Source organism: Podarcis bocagei (assembly GCF_964188305.1).
Source record: "Podarcis bocagei genome assembly, chromosome: 4".
Lineage (NCBI taxonomy): Eukaryota > Metazoa > Chordata > Lepidosauria > Squamata > Lacertidae > Podarcis > Podarcis bocagei.
Window position 1 is genome coordinate 75,786,004 of NC_138128.1, and position 15,910 is coordinate 75,801,913.

Genomic DNA, 15,910 nt, shown 5'->3' on the forward strand with positions numbered 1-15,910 from the left:
ATCGATCATATGTGCTGCTCCACCTTGTTTTACCCTAATTCACACAGAAAATATAAGCAAGGCTACTGCACATGCCTCCAGGTGACTGTGGCAGCTGGCAAAGCCAACAACAGCTCCAACTTTATGTTATTACTTTTGCTTTGCAGTTTACGAAGCAGGGTACTTTCACAAAGCAGCTTACAAAATAAAAATAGGAAATACATCACAACCAAAAGAAAACAGAAGCAAGCCAGGCGGAACATTAAAAACAGGCTACAATAGCAATTTCTTTTAGCATAATAAACCATAACCCATGTGTCAGGGGTACAGGGACAGAGGCACAGGGAAGGCAGGAGATGGAGAGCGATGGAGAGGAATCCCAGGACAGCGAGGAAGAGGATGACAATGACGCAAGGGATTCCATGAGTCTCTCCAGCGAATCAGAGGATTCCCAGAAAGGGGCGCCTGCGCTCAGGGGAAGGGGAGCCCCAGGGGGAGAGTGTCAGGAGCGGGGGGCCAGCAGGGGACCCCAAAGCGGCAGCTGGGAATCAGGGCCAGCTTCCCCACCAGAGCGCAGCGAAGGGGGGGAGGTTCCAGTGTGTCAGGGGAAACAGCTCCGGCAGCAGAGAAGGAGGAGGGGTCAGAGCAAGCCATTCTCCCGGAAGGGGAGGAGGGCAGTGAGGGGAGTAGCATAACTGTCAAAAGGAAGGTTAGAGGTTGGGCGCGCGCGCCAAGTTCAAATGTGGAGGCGCGCGGAAGTACAGGGAGCCCGGAGGAGGAGCCAGGTCCCAAAGCACGCAGGAGGGGGGAAGAGCAGTCTGAGGATTCAGCGTCAGGGGAATCCAGGAGGAGCGGAACCCCAGCGGGCAGAAGGACCCTGCGGAAAAGGAAAGAGAGAAAGAGGTGGAGCAGTGTAAGCCTCTTAAACTGGTGTAGGGGAGGGACTGATTCAGAGGGGACTTCTACCGTCTAAGGTTAACAGACGTGGGGGCTGCACGCCTCGCTTGTGGAACTTACTATGAACTGAAATAAACATCCTTGTATATAAGAACTTGGCGTTGGTCTTTGGTGAGCTGAGACCTGAGGCAGCCCTGACACCATGTTTTAAAAGCTGGCTGGAACAGGCCAATCTAAATGTGGGAGAAAACATGGAAGATCTCTACTGTCAAGGAGTTCCCTTACGGAAACCTTCCCCAACGTTGTGCCCTCCAAATGTTTTGTACTTCAATTTCCATCATCCCTGATGGTTGGCCAAGCTGGTGGGGGTTAATGGGAGTTGGAGCCTGCAAATCTGCAGGGCACCATGTTAAGGGCTATAACTCCATGACAGAGTCCCGGGTTCAATCTCCCCCAAGAAAATCTGTGGTTTAACAAATGGCATTTGGGTTTTCTGCGGATTACCATTTGTTCCAATTTAGCACCAAAGAGTGGGTTTTCTAGGGAAAAGTGATGGGGGCAAAGACAAAACCACTCTGATCCATGCCTATAAAGTGGGGGACAAGCAGAGAACTGAACTTAAAAATGGATAAATGAGAAACCAAAACTGACAGATTCGCCCATCTCTAGTCACAGTATCTACTTCTGCTGTAACGAATCCTGAGCCAGAAGGACAAACAGACCTGACTTGGTATACATTAGCTTTCCAGGTTGCATAAACTTGGTCCTGGCATCGAAAAGGCCACCTCTCTTTATTGGCCTCATGAATAAATAGGACAGCTTGCAGGGACTCTGTTCCTGACCTTGAAGGTTGAACAGGGTCATTGAATAGTAGGAACTTTCTCTTACCCATATGTTCACTTGCTCACCCATTGTGTTATCCTTCATGCTTTCATGAACTCAGAACTATTTCCTCTAAACCAACTTGTTAAATGTGTGAGAAAATTGACAGGTGTGTGTAAACCCATGCAGACTATGCATAGGGATAGAAAACACTTCTGTGGTTTAGAGAAGTTTAAGCCCAAGATCAAAGTGTTCTGTATTCTATCTCCCCACCCTGTTTCTGATTTCTCTTCACATGGCTCTGGAAATTGGACTCCTGCTAAGATAAATACTTCATTACAGCACTGCAGATGAGTGGAGCGTCCCCTAGCCAGTAACCAGCTCAATCAACTGACTTTCTATTAGTTTATTTTTAATCAATTGTCATTAGGAAAACAAAATTAGAAAGCACAAGGCAGCAAATCAAATGCAATACAATTTTCTTTAGGGACCTGATCAGTTGAAACTCCACTGTAAATCATCTTACACTTGAAAGATTACACACTATGTCTTACCCAGATGAACAGTATGCTTCTTTATTAAAACACAACTTTCTCTTTCTAATTCTTTTGTCTGGAGGGGGGGATTATTAGGTGGGCTTGAAGGCCATGCATGAGAAACTTCAAACTTTTTTTTAAAAAAGTAAAATACTGTATGACCATGAGCGTACAAAGTATAAGTTAAGATAGAGCGAGCATCCTGTAATAGCTTTCCTCTCCCCCCGCCCACCATCTACTCTGTTATTGATTTGTGTAAATGGGTTGTTTTCCAACTACTGTACACTTGCAATCTACACTTTAGACCAAGCCTTGACAATATTTCCAATAATGCTGAACTGAAATGGTGGAGGAGCTTTCAAGAACCTACCTACTGTTAAACAAAACCCTCCCTTTGGGCAGTTTTATACACCTTTGTGAAAGGGTGCAATGGTGTGTGTGTGTGTGTGTGTGTGTGTGTGAGAGAGAGAGAGAGAGAGAGAGAGAGAGAGAGAGAGAGAGAGATGGTAGGAAGCAGCTAGAGATTGATGCTCCCTCAACTTGGAATGTGCACCCCACTGAATGAAGTGTCGTGCAAGGTGAGTACAGTGGTACCTCAGTTACATACGCTTCAGGTTACATACGCTTCAGGTTACACACTCCGCTAACCCAGAATTAGTGCTTCAGGTTAAGAACTTTGCTTCAGGATAAGAACAGAAATCGGGCTCCAGCGGCACGGCGGCCGCAGGAGGCCCCATTAGCTACAGTGGTGCTTCAGGTTAAGAACAGTTTCAGGTTAAGAACGGACCTCCGGAACAAATTAAGTACTTAACCCGAGGCACATGACCCGGAAGCTGTACGCCGGCTCCCTCGGCCAATAAAGCGAGATGAGCGGCGCAACCCCAGAGTCGGTCACAACTGGACCTAATGGTCAGGGGTCCCTTTACCTTTACCTTTTTACCACTGTATAACTACGTGCATCATGACATGTATCACAATGCAGATGCCATTCCTCAGCACTGCCTTCCTTTTCGAAGAGTTGCAAAGATTGCCTCGAGAGTAGCAGTGCATATGTATCCCCTCTTCTTCAAGCAGCAGCAGATTGAGGAAGGATGGCTGCAAGCAGGCATGAAAAATATGCAAGAGTGTGAAAGAGGTAGGTCTCCTCCCACATGTATCTTTCACGCTTCCCCCCAAATGGCATCTTTCATAGCAAAGGTAAACCTGTTGACCAATTGCAGTTGTTAGCAGTCGTCAACAGGTTTACCACACCTATCAGCCAATCACCCATTCCTACCACCCTTCTGAGTAATACCCCTCCCCACCCTCTCACTATATATAAGGGTCTTGTGACTTCTGTTTCAGTGTATCTGAAGAAGTGTGCATGCACACAAAAGCTCATACCAATAACAAACTTAGTTGGTCTCTAAGGTGCTACTGGAATGAATTTTTTCATTCATTTATAGTACTCATAACTCACCTCTTTGTCCATAACAAAATGCATAAGCAACTGTGAAACATATTAAAAGATCATTACAAAAACAATCCAAATGAAACATGGTAATGATGGTAACCAGAAAACCAAATGAAACTAAAAATTAATGCAACGCAAAACACACATGCAAACAAATTTTCAGCAAGAAAATCTAAAGGCCTTCTGGAATAAATCCACAAAATGGGGGCACTACTGAAGTGAAAAGCCCTGAGCTTTAATAGCCATTCATTTCAACTTCAGAGGAAGATGGAGCTCAGAGCAGTGTCTTGTAAAATGGCCGAAGCAAGAGTAATATTAGGCAGTCCCTTACTATCTTGCTTGCTTTGTGAATCACAGATTTTGTGTGCCACGGATTCTATCAAATTTATTCTTTAGATTATTGACTCATTTGTTTTTATTTTTGCATAGAACCCGTTGCATACAATTATGTCCATATCAGTGACATCCCATTTGTTCTGCCTGAGCCAAAACAGCAGCCCTTTTCGATCTGCCTATAATCAATAAGCGGCATTGTACTGTCATGTTTCCTCTGATTTGGAACTGCAGCTGTTCACAAATTTGCACTTGGAATATATCTTCCCTACTCTCTTTGGCAACAGTTTGCATTCCAGTGCTTCTGTTCCAGGCCTCCTGTCACTGAAAAGATTAACACTATATAGGGCCTATATTATAGGCAAGCCACACTAGCCATGTCCCTCTCCTCCCTTCTGGTTCATACTGCACTGCGGAGCCATGTTAAACTGAAGTGGATTTAACTGGCCACTCAGCTTGATGAACGGACCTAGTGTGTTCCAAGTGTAGGGATCCACCTGGGATGCACCATTTAAACTTCTGTTTACACAGTTTGAGATGTGGGGGGATGGGAGCTGGTTCTCTTGTCTTGTTTAAGGGTGAACAATTTGCCACCCAGATGGCTGAGCAGTGTAGCATCTAAGCAAAACATGGACAGTTTCCCTGGAAGCAAAGGGATGTTTTCAGCTGAGACAAAAAAGAAACATGAAAAAGAAAAAGGACAGCAGTCAAGCATTTGACAAGACAATCAAACACACATCGGATGTGTAATACATATAGGAAAAATCAGTTCTCAAGACCAATGTGAAAATAGTAAAATAATACTGAACTTATTCTTCTCCTCTCCTTCTTCCACTCCTCCCATGCCCTCTCCCCTTCAATCAATATTTATAGTGTCCTAGGGCTAATTAACACACAACATTAAAAACAGTTTTAAACAAATTGCAATCACAAACTAGGGCAAGTCTTAAAATATGTCTCTATCTGTCCATCTATCTCAAGTTTCAAAGGGTGGGGTATAGAAGTGCATATTCAGCATATGACCAAAACGGCAGAGTGAAGGTGCCAGTTGCACCTTGGTGGCAGAGAATTCCATAGTTTAGGGGCTGCCACAGAGAATGCCCTCTCCCAGGTCCCTGCTCCCATACTTCTCATGGCAGTGGAACTACCTAGAGGGCCCCCTCTACTGATCTCAACATCTGAAAGGAAGCTTGAGAGGAATACTGATCAGATGTGCAGGATATAGATGACTGCGCTCAACAATGGGGTTTAAAAAATAATAATGCCAAGACTGTGTGTGAAGGAGTTGGGAGATGTTGAATGGTTCGTGTAACACAAAGCTGGCCATGAAGACAATGCTGGCCCCCCAGTCCTACATTTTAGCCACCTAGAAGTCTACACATGGCCCTTGTCAGCAATCTTAAAAAAGTAGTAGTAGTAGTAGTAGTAGTAGTAGTAGTAGTAGTAGTGTGGGTCATATTTTGAAATGACAAGGGCCAAAGAGCCATCCATATTGGCTCTACTCACTGGACGCCTCAAGCCAAGATGGAGGTAAAGTGCATGGCTGCCAAGAGTCTTTGGAAGAGTCTTTTCATTTCAAGCACCTCAGCTATTCAATTCCCCAGTTGCCTATGTTTTGGTTTATGAAAGACATCGAGCAGTTTAAGAGCATAAGGGTGAACTTTGACAGCAGCACCAGGAAAAGATTGGCCCTACCATGACAACTGACATATCAAGCAGCTGATTATGGGTATCATGGAAAAGCAACAAATGGTGACTTAGTTTAGTATTACAATATTTTTGCTGGTACAACCACGGGGCTTACACCAGTTTCACAATGCCTCAAAACATAATGCTTTTCAGTGGACTCAGATGACACATATACCTTTATCCATGTTGCACTCAAATTGCAAGGGACCTCTAGGGAATGAAATGCCTGCACTCCTAGTGAAGATCAAGCTACTTACTACACAAAATGATGGGATTGCTTTGTCTTTAAAGAAATGGACTTCTCTTTATTAGCTCTTGATGGTGGAACTGCTTCTCTCCTGCCCCTTCACCCTCTTCACTGGCATGCAAATTAAGTTGGAGAATAACTCTGCATTAATCCCTCATGACCTCCTATACAAGGCCATTTTCTTTTGAAAAGAGGATTGGTCCTGAGCACCCACAGAGTCTTCCCATGCAATTTATGAACTACCCTCAAGCACTGCTGACAGCCTGATACATGGGTCAGCAGCACATCAGTTTTTCTTGGTGAATTATTAAGCTATTAACTCTATAGCTTTCTCAGCTTTAAAAAGTGCACTTTTGCTGTGCACACAGAGGATGAATAGCCTCAATAAATTCCATTAGGCTAAGGAACAATAAGAATAGCAGAGTGTTGACTTTAGGAAAATGAATGCAGCCCAGGGATTTGTAGCATTGCATGGTACTCTCTTTTCTTTAGGTGGTTTGGGAACTTGTTCTCTCTCTCTCTCTCTCTCTCAGGAGGCATCTGCAGTGAAGTTTAATTTCTACATTTGCTTCTAGTTTAGCACATGGCTTGAAGCAACCTAACCAACCTAACAGGGATGAAGCAACCTAACAGGGATGAAGGCAAAAAAGCACTTGGCCTTCTTTGCCCTCGCTTCCATACTTCCCAGAATCTGATTGACTGGGACAACTCCAACAACACTACAGGGAGAAGGTGCAACTCACTGGCTATTCAAGTAAGGCAAGCCCACCATGAAAATTTATTAGAAAGTCTCCCTTCTCCCTATAAATGGACAGAAATTCTCTGTCCATTTTTACAGGTGGAGAATGGTATCATGAAAGGTGAGAGGGAACTTCAGGCCAGCCTTTGAGAGAAGATGAAGAACATCATAACTATTTATTTTAGTCTTCTCAACTGATAAGAAAGGAGCCACTTCTGCTGATTGTAAATTCATCTTTGCTATAAAAACCCCTCTCAAAACTTTCTATTCTGATTTTAAAACAAATGCTAGCTACCTCTCATTTTCATAGATATGAATAAATGATGCAAATATATATGCCTATCAATTCATTGAAAAGTTCTATGCCTGTAGATTTTAAATTCTTGTTTTCCAATTTAGCATGTTTTAATTTTATGCAATTATTCAGTGCAGTATGTCAAAATCTCTACTCCTGCTGCTAAAGATGAGTGTCCTACCTATGAGTAAATGCAGGAATTGGACTTATCTCAGATCTGTGCCTCTGGACAGGAGACCATATGCAAACTGCATAAGCATGCCAGTGCCTCAAATTAGACTTCCTAAAGAATAATAGCTTTAGTTCCTCTGTCTCACTCTGGGAAATAAATCTTTTCCAAGATTTGGGGATGGAAGATTGTCAGTTGTTGCTCTTTCCAGACTGCAACTTCCTTCTATTCTGCACCCAAATATGATATTAGCATCAAATGGCTTTTTGTTTACTACTCAGTGGAGGAAAGGCAGTGGTGTGGTTTTTTTGGGGGGGGGTTTAAATAAGAATCCCAGAAGTTTTTTTTACTGCTGCTTTGCCTCTTATTTAGAAATCAGTCATCATCAGTGAAACTTAGAGAGATTAGTATGGATGAAGACCTTGCATTGCCACTGCTCATGTAAGTCATGCACTTACAGACTCTCTTGATGAAGTCTCCCTTCCCTCCATGAATATTTTTTCTTCATCCAAGAATATTACTCGGAACACCTCATGTGCAGTGTGATTACTGAACACACTGCAGTTTAGTTCTGCTCAAAGAACCATAATTGGATATATCAAGTTTTCTACTTAAGAAATCAGTCTTGAATCTTCACCATTCACCAATTTGTCCCACTGATAACTTACTTGTTAAAAGCAATCAGTGGCACACCTCAGTGGGTGCTTCCCCCTACCTTATTTCTCTCTCAGCAGGCTACAAATGTTCTCACCCCCTGAGCTTTTTATGATATGTGTGTAGCAGAGATGCAGCATGCCTGGCCTCATCAGATTTTCCAGGCTGCTGTGCTTCAAGACTAAAGGTCAACAACAAACCAAAGCCCCTTGGGCCAGATACCCAGGGATTACTCAGTCAAAGCACATCACACTTTCTCCTGCTTAGAGAAGATGATAGAAGAATCCCACCTCCCCACCCTGCACTGTGTGCATGGAATTCTCTCTACACATTATTGTGATCTCTGTAAATTCAAGGCCACATCCTAGGAAGACAGTCAAAAGTTCTTATGTGATTTTTTTTTGGGGGGGGGAGTCTTCCGACAAATAGCACTCACTCCAGTTGCGATTCCCCAAAACGAAAGTCATACTTTCTCCAACCTAGGTATTATCCTCTATGAATGGCTAGTAGGCATTATCTTCTATGAATTTGTCCAATAGTTGCCATCAGTGGGCAAAGCTGATAAGATCAGAGATGCATCTGACCCAGAAATTTGCCTATCAAGGTAAATGTGGAATTTTCTGCTCAGAAAAAAAATCCAAAGGGTGTCAAGGTCAACAAAAAAGAGTTTCATTTAGACTAAATTGCATTTATCTGGATAATTCATCTCATTCCTATAAGCCGCTCCATATGTGGAAGCCTATTTCTGCACAAGGAAACATCTATTGGATCCTAACTTATATTTTATTGAAATAATTTATTTTTTCACTTTATTAAAGGCATTTTCAATCTATTTTCCTTTGACTAGAAAATAAAATTAATTTTAGAAGAGACTCAATAGCTCTAGGGCTACAGTGACTTTCACAACACAAGTATTGATTCTTCAGGGGGGGGGGGAATTAAATAAAACTGCAACAAAAGGGCAAAGTAGTTTCCTGACATCTACAGCTGAACATGCCATTGCAACTGAATAGACTGTAATATATATATATATATATATATATATATATATATATATATATATATATATATATATATATATTTGTGTGTGTGTGTGTGTGTGTGTGTGTATGCATATGCTTTGCTTTGTGGGTGTCTTTATCTTGTAAAATAAATTAAAATGTTATGATTGCATTTTTAATGCTTATGTTACTCATTGTTTAGGGTATGAAAGCACTGAGATCTCAACTCAACTAAAAGTAAAGTACAACTAGTCACCCATAGCAACTATTGGCCCTAGATGTGTGATCCTATTGGCATCACAAGCTGTATTCAGAGTGGGGACTGAATGAGCATAATGATGCAAATTGGATGCACCTTTGCACTAGGGTAGCCACCCATCACAAAAAAGAAGGCACAGATTTGCAAACAAGTTGCATGTTCAGTTATTTATATTTTGTGTCATTCCTGAAGTTTCTGCACTGTGTACCTAAAAACTATGGAAAGCAAGAAAGCATATATATTGCATAAAACCAGTTAAAATTAATCATTAATGAAACTTCCTTAAAATGCCTTGTCTCCCTTATTAAGGGTTCTGAATCCTTAAACTGGCTTTGTACAAGACAGACCTTCAAACAAAATATGCCTCCAAATAAAGCGGGGATGGAAAGAAGGTAGATCAGGATCTACTTGAAGAGCTCTGGATGATTCGCAGTTGATCAGCAAAGCATTCTGATCCTCACTTCTTCCACAGCAGATGCTGTTGAGATGAGGGAAGCTTGGGATGAGGAAAACAAGGCATGGGTTTTATGGGATAGGATTTTGAGCTCACAATCTTGTACTGGAAAAAAAAGTTTGGGCTTCTTGGAGGAACGGGACATGGAGAAAGAGGTTAATTTCATTCATGGACCCATATGTATAAGATGTATGAGATAAACCAACAGGGGAAAGGTCAGCCATGACAATGGTCCAGTGATTAAGGCATGTTAGCTCATGTCTGTGAGTCCATGAGTCCGAGTTTGTGTTAAGTCTTGAATTGCTGTTGCATCAGACATGCTTTTGACATTATATATCTGTAATCTGTATCTGTATCTGCAAATCCTACAAGCTGTATGTATATACAGTAGTACCTCTGGTTAAGAACTTAATTTGTTCCGGAGGTCCGTTCTTAACCAGAAACTGTTCTTAACCTGAGGTACCATTTTAGCTAATAGGGCCTCCTGCTGCTGCCACGCTGCCAACGCGCAATTTCTGTTCTTATTCTGAAGTAAAGTTCTTAACCCGAGGTACTACTTCCGGGTTAGTGGAGTCTGTAACCTGAAGCGTTTGTAACCCAAAGCGTTTGTAACCCGAGGTACCACTGTATCAGTATCCAGAACTGTATTACTGAAGCCTGATCTTCTGCAGCAGTGAACTGTTTTATACCTTAAGAAGCCACTGTGTGGTGACTGGAACCAGGAGCAACTTCCACTTTGTGGCTATCTCACCTCAGATCCCCAACAGGGCTGAGCTCAGAGGCAGTCCGCTTCTTAGTTCTGTGTCCTGCACTTCCACATGCCACAATTTTGCACATGACTCTGGTTGGTAGACCTTGGTGTTCAAATCACAAAACCAACATATATCCTGCAAGTCTGAAATCTACCTACCCTGGAAACAGAGGACTGGTCAGCCCTTCAAAGAGTGCATTGTCCTCTGTGAAATAGGACACCTGACAAGCCAGGTTTACACCCACATCAGACAGTAGACTCCGCTGTTGGATTCAGTAGATTTTCCTTAAGACAATTCTTTAAGGATTGTTGCTTTTTAAAAAACGATGTTAAAGTCACTCAACAATAAATTACTGTTTCCAGCAAAAGATTGTACAAGGAAATGAAATATCTCTGTACAAACCGCATGCATAAACAGGAGGGAGCATTTCCTCCCCTCTTTTGTGAGATCCCGCTCACCTTTCATCCACAAAACATTTCAAGCTCCATTTCCTCCAAAATGCTGATAACTACCATTACCTGAACTAATTGAGAATCATTATCTGCTGCTCTAACTAAAGGCCTCCTGTGATCTCTAAACCTCCTTTAATGTCTTCATGAGAAACAGCACACAGAGGAGGCAACTGGAGGGTAGAAGGAACTGACAACTAAAAATACCGATGACACCCAGGGGATATTATTTAATTCATCATTACAGAACAGTATGACTGGGCCTTTATGGCATCATCTTCAAAATATATGGAAACTACAAACATTGTCTCAGAGAGTGAGAGTGAGGAGCAGGGCAAAACTCCCTGCCTCTTCAACAAGTATGGTTCTGTTTAAGCATGTTAAGACAGACACTGGGACACTTTGCATGTTTTTCGGAGTACAGCTAAGAGATTTTATGGGTGAGCCTAAAAAATGTTAAAATGATGCAAGCATGAGTTCTGAAAATGCATGCATCATGCAGGTACAGAACTCCCAAAATCATGATTGGTTGCAGCTCTCTGGCTGGAGATAAACACATTATATATTTTATTTATGCATATCTGATTCTGAACATGGCAGCTGTGTTCTAGTGCCACAAATGATAGGATCAACTCAGAAAGACAGCTGCAGCCTCAAGGAGCTATATTTTTAAAAGTGAGCCATCTTTTTGGTCCATGGTCCACTTGTGGAGGTGGATTGCTCCTCGGAGGCCATGTGGCCAATACTGGTGGGTGGGTGGAGCCATTTACACACAGTAATTGACACACATCTAACACAGAGAGACAGAGATCCTTTCCTCTCACACTAACACACGACTATTGGAGAAAAGCAAATACATTTCCTTCTCTTAAGCTTCCAGTTAATGCATGTGTTACTTTAAACCACACAAGGGCACTGTTTGTCCACTCCAAAAAACTGAGCCATTTTGTTTGTTGCTCTCTCCAGACAATATGTGATATTTTCTCTGTCTCATTTCCACTCCTCCTGTAAATAGTTCCTACATGAATAAAGCCTCTGAACTCCAGAAGCTAAGTGATTGTTCCAATCTAATTCACCCAAGCTACAAGGTCAGCTGACAACAACATAATCAGAGTGAATGCAAGCATGCATGCACATATGAACTATTTTGCTGGAGGGCAAATTTTTTTTTCAAGGGAGGAGGGATCCACTCACCATGCTCCACCTCCACTCCAGTGGTCTGCTGCCAATCTTATTGTTAGAAATGTTGCTTGTGCATACTTTTTTTTTTTTTACTTTGAAGCAAGCCATTTAGGGACAGAAGATACAATTTATGGGGCAGATTTGGCCCAGGTGATATAAGTTGCTGTCCGCCAGTTTTCAGAGACATGAGGGTCTTTGGGGTAGCCACAATCATCAAATCACAAAGAATGAACTCATGTCTCATGATTCCTTCTACTGCTGCATGAAGAAATGTGACAAATGTCATTTCTTGTCAAGCCATCAGACTAAGTATTTTACGCAGATAGCTTGCAGCTGTTGCCCTTCTTATATCAATATAGATTTTTACTGACAGCTGAAAAAACCCCAACAAAACCTTACTGTGTGTTCAGAGTCAATGAAACCTTCAATATCTGCTTGAAAGTCCTTTCTTCCTCCTTTTGAATATTATTTGGTATCCTTTGCTTTCACATAAAACCAAACACCATGAAGCTCAAAAACATTCAAGTGAAATGCACTGAGCATCAATATTGTAACTGGGCCCAGGATGGGGCCAAGAGTGAATAATCCTTTGCTGGCACCAAATCAAATGAAGCAGGGTAGGAGGAAGGAGGAATTTGCCTTCCTATCTCTTCTCCGTTGTGCAAGGAAGAAAGGTCAGTGATTACAAATGAAATGATGCAATTAGACACTTCAAGGGGTATCATTTTCACTTGATTTTTATCCTCAGCCAAAGCTACCATTCTATCATATCCTCCATATGAACCTACATAATGGGGACACTTCCAATTTTCTCTGTGTGCACAATACTTACTGGTACTGTTGACCTTGATAGCAGTATTTCAGCATTTTACACTTCTCTTTCAGCTACAGTGGGGAAGAGCAGTTAAAAGGAAAAGAGGGATAAAGTGCCACTGGTGTATTAGATCAGAGCAATGTACTTATGGCTATTCAGGGATAAGATGCATGTTTATATCAAACAAGTGAAAGGGTGTTTTTTAATTTTAAAACGTTAATGTGACTGACACAGTTAAAATACCAAGTAAGGGAGAGTCACGATTTACTTAAAGCTCAACCAGGTCAAAGGTTTAACTGAAGCAATAACACCATCCAGGTCTCTATCATCGTATAAGATGAATGATCAGTGGAGCAGAATGTATCATATAAGAAAAGATAACTGTTTGGACCAAAGGCTAAATATATAACACAAAGGAGAGAATTGTCAGGAAGTCTAAAACTTGAACTGGGATCGAACCTTTCATTGAGGCTGGAAGCCTGTGACTAAGGGTCAAAGTAGCTGTGGTGCTAAATGTATCAGCAATCTTTTTTATTTTATTTTAAAGTAGCAATAGCAGGTGAAGGGGCAGTTTTCATTGGGGCAGCAGGAAATGGGTTTAATCTCTTCTTCTCTGCTGCCCTCTGGACAAAAATTGTCCTATTGGAGCAATTCCAAGGGTCTTTTGGCATTTCCCTCACTGTGAGAAGTGAAGTTACAGGGAACCAGCCAGAGGGCCTTCTCGGTAGTGGCACCCACCCTGTGGAATGCCCTCCCACCAGATGCCAAACAGTTAAACAACTATATGAGTTTTAGAAGACATCTGAAGGCAGGCCTATACAGGGAAGTTTTTAATGTTTGAGGGTTTTATTGCGATTTTAATATTTTATTTTTATATGCCTGTTGTCTTTGTCCATGGAGTTTTCTTGGCAGTGATACTGGAGTGGCTTGCCGGTTCCTGCAAAACAGTTCCTGGGAACTGAGAATAGGGTGCAGTCCCTACACTGCTACCTGAATTTTTTTGCAGGAGATACCAGCAATTGAATTAGGCTCCCATGCCTGCAAGGTTTCAGCCATACCAATAAGCTATGGCTGCTTCCCCTTGTCTTGGCATAGGAGCTCTATTCGTGCACAGATGGAAAGAGGAATGTTAAACATATATAGCCTATTACAACAGCCAAGGTATTTTTAACAGGAATGATGATTCTTGGACGCTTGATTTCTTTAACATAGATTTCTTCCATTAACTGACAAACTTTGCTTATAACAAACCCAACACTGCCTTTTACAAACTGTAAAGAAAAGGGGTGGGGAAGAAGCAGGGCAACTGAGTTGCCTTCACTTTCTTCATTGTTACTCAATGAGAGTTACATAAAAGGTTATCGCCTTACACCTTTCCCTGTGACACCCCCCACCCAATCCCCTCTACGAGAGGAACTCACTGTTCCAACAAAGCCTCTGGATTGGCCAAGACTGATCTAAATACTAGAAGCCCTGCCCTTCTGGTCTTCATGGTCAACAGAGCTTAAGAACATAAGAAGAACCCTACTGGATCAGACCACAGACCCATCTAACGCCTCGCAGTGGCCAACCAGATGCCTATGCACAATTAAGTGTTGGTGTGAATCTTTAAAGCCCTAAAAGGCCTCAGCCCAGTATACCTGAAGGAGTGTCTCCACCCCCATCGTTAGGCCAGACACTGAGGTCCAGCTCCAAGGGCCTTCTGGCGGTTCCCTCACTGAGAGAAGTGAGGTTACAAGGAACCAGACAGAGGGCCTTCTCGGTGGTGGCACCCGCCCTGTGGAACACCCTCCCATCAGATGTCAAGGAAATAAACAACTATCTGACTTTTAGAAGACATCCGAAGGCAGCCCTGTTTAGGGAAGCTTTTAATGTTTGATGTTTTATTCTGTTTTTAATTTCTTGGGAGCCACCCAGAGTGGTTGAGGAAACCCAGCCAGATGGGCAGGGTATAAATAATAAATTTATTACTACTACTACTACTACTACTACTACTACTACTACTATGGGAAGCCCACAAGTAGCCCTCTCCTGTTGTAGTTTCCCAGTGGCTGGTAATTCATAGGCATGCTGTCTCTGATCCCGGAGACAGTACATAGGCATTGTGGACTTCTGCATACTGCACTTCTCCAGTTCTGGTTCTAGCAGACAAGAGGGACTCTTGGCTGCAGAGGTGCCAACTTGCACCCAAGATTGAGAGGGCCCAGGATGCATCACATGTGTCTGACGTCGTGTGTGCAATGTGCGACACGTTCGATGTCACATCATTGGGAGGAGGCCGAAAGTGGAGCCCAGGATGAGGCGGCTTCAATGGCCGGTGGCTCCTCATCTCTCATGCTCAGGAGACGCCAACCTCTGAAGCTGCGTCAAACTCAGCTCCACGCTCGGCCTCCTCAGCTCCCTTCCAACAAATATTGAGGGGGCTGAAGACACCTCAGTCCCATGGAGTTGGTGTGCCAGCTTGGCTGGAAACTCCTCATCCCAGGTCTGGATTTGGGTGATGCTGCAGTGATCAAGGACTCATCTTCATTATTAAAAAGAAAGGGGTGAGGAGTGTTTTAAATGTGTTATAACACCGTGACACCAGATGGTGCTGTGGAGTTCCGTCTTTCAGCAACGTGATTTCCTATTATGACGTTTACAACATGTTTTCCTGAAACCGTTTTTTAAGTGTCTAGATCCAGCCAAAGTCTGGCTCTGGAAAAAATATAAAAGTTAGCAGCTGTTAGAAGATCCCTTCACACCTATTTAGTTGTTGATCTCCTTCACAACAGAACTCAGTGGTTGACTGAAGACTTTAAAAAGCTTATTTCCTGGAACAGTAAAAATCATTCCTTGTTATACTTAAAAAACAACAACAACAGGTAATTTGAAGCTTGTGGCTGCCTCAACATATTTATGAATATATGCAAACCTGTTGTAGGATGACATTGCCAACTTTAGATTATGTAGACCCACTCTGCCATGATCCTTATCTCTGATACAGGAAGGTTTTTTTGAGGGGGAGGGAGATGTTTTTTGTTCAAAGATAGTTTAATGAAAATCCCAAAGCTTGAAATTGTGTTCAATCATGGGGAGCAAAGTATATCTATCATCAGTGTCAGGTAATGGGATGCTGGATTTGACAGGCAACGGGTCCCAAATTTCCTGTGACATAGTGCATAAATACAGGGCATGTTTTGTATG

At 42.5% G+C, this 15,910-nt stretch overlaps 1 protein-coding gene across 3 annotated transcripts in view; it reads right to left on the bottom strand.

Moving 5' to 3' along the window:
• LOC308585315 (uncharacterized protein) overlaps window positions 1–15,910 on the bottom strand; it is a 472,994-nt gene that overhangs the window by 321,942 nt on the left and 135,142 nt on the right. For 2 of the 3 annotated variants that reach the window (XM_081190992.1, XM_081190991.1), the window contains exons 2-3: window positions 12,743–12,795; window positions 9,421–9,551 (exon numbers count right to left, since the gene is read on the bottom strand). The exons of the other annotated variant lie outside the window; for it this stretch is intronic. In XM_081190992.1, coding sequence (XP_081047118.1) covers window positions 9,421–9,551; window positions 12,743–12,795 — 184 coding nt within the window. The remainder of the gene's footprint in view (window positions 1–9,420; window positions 9,552–12,742; window positions 12,796–15,910) is intronic. 3 annotated transcript variants of the gene reach the window in all.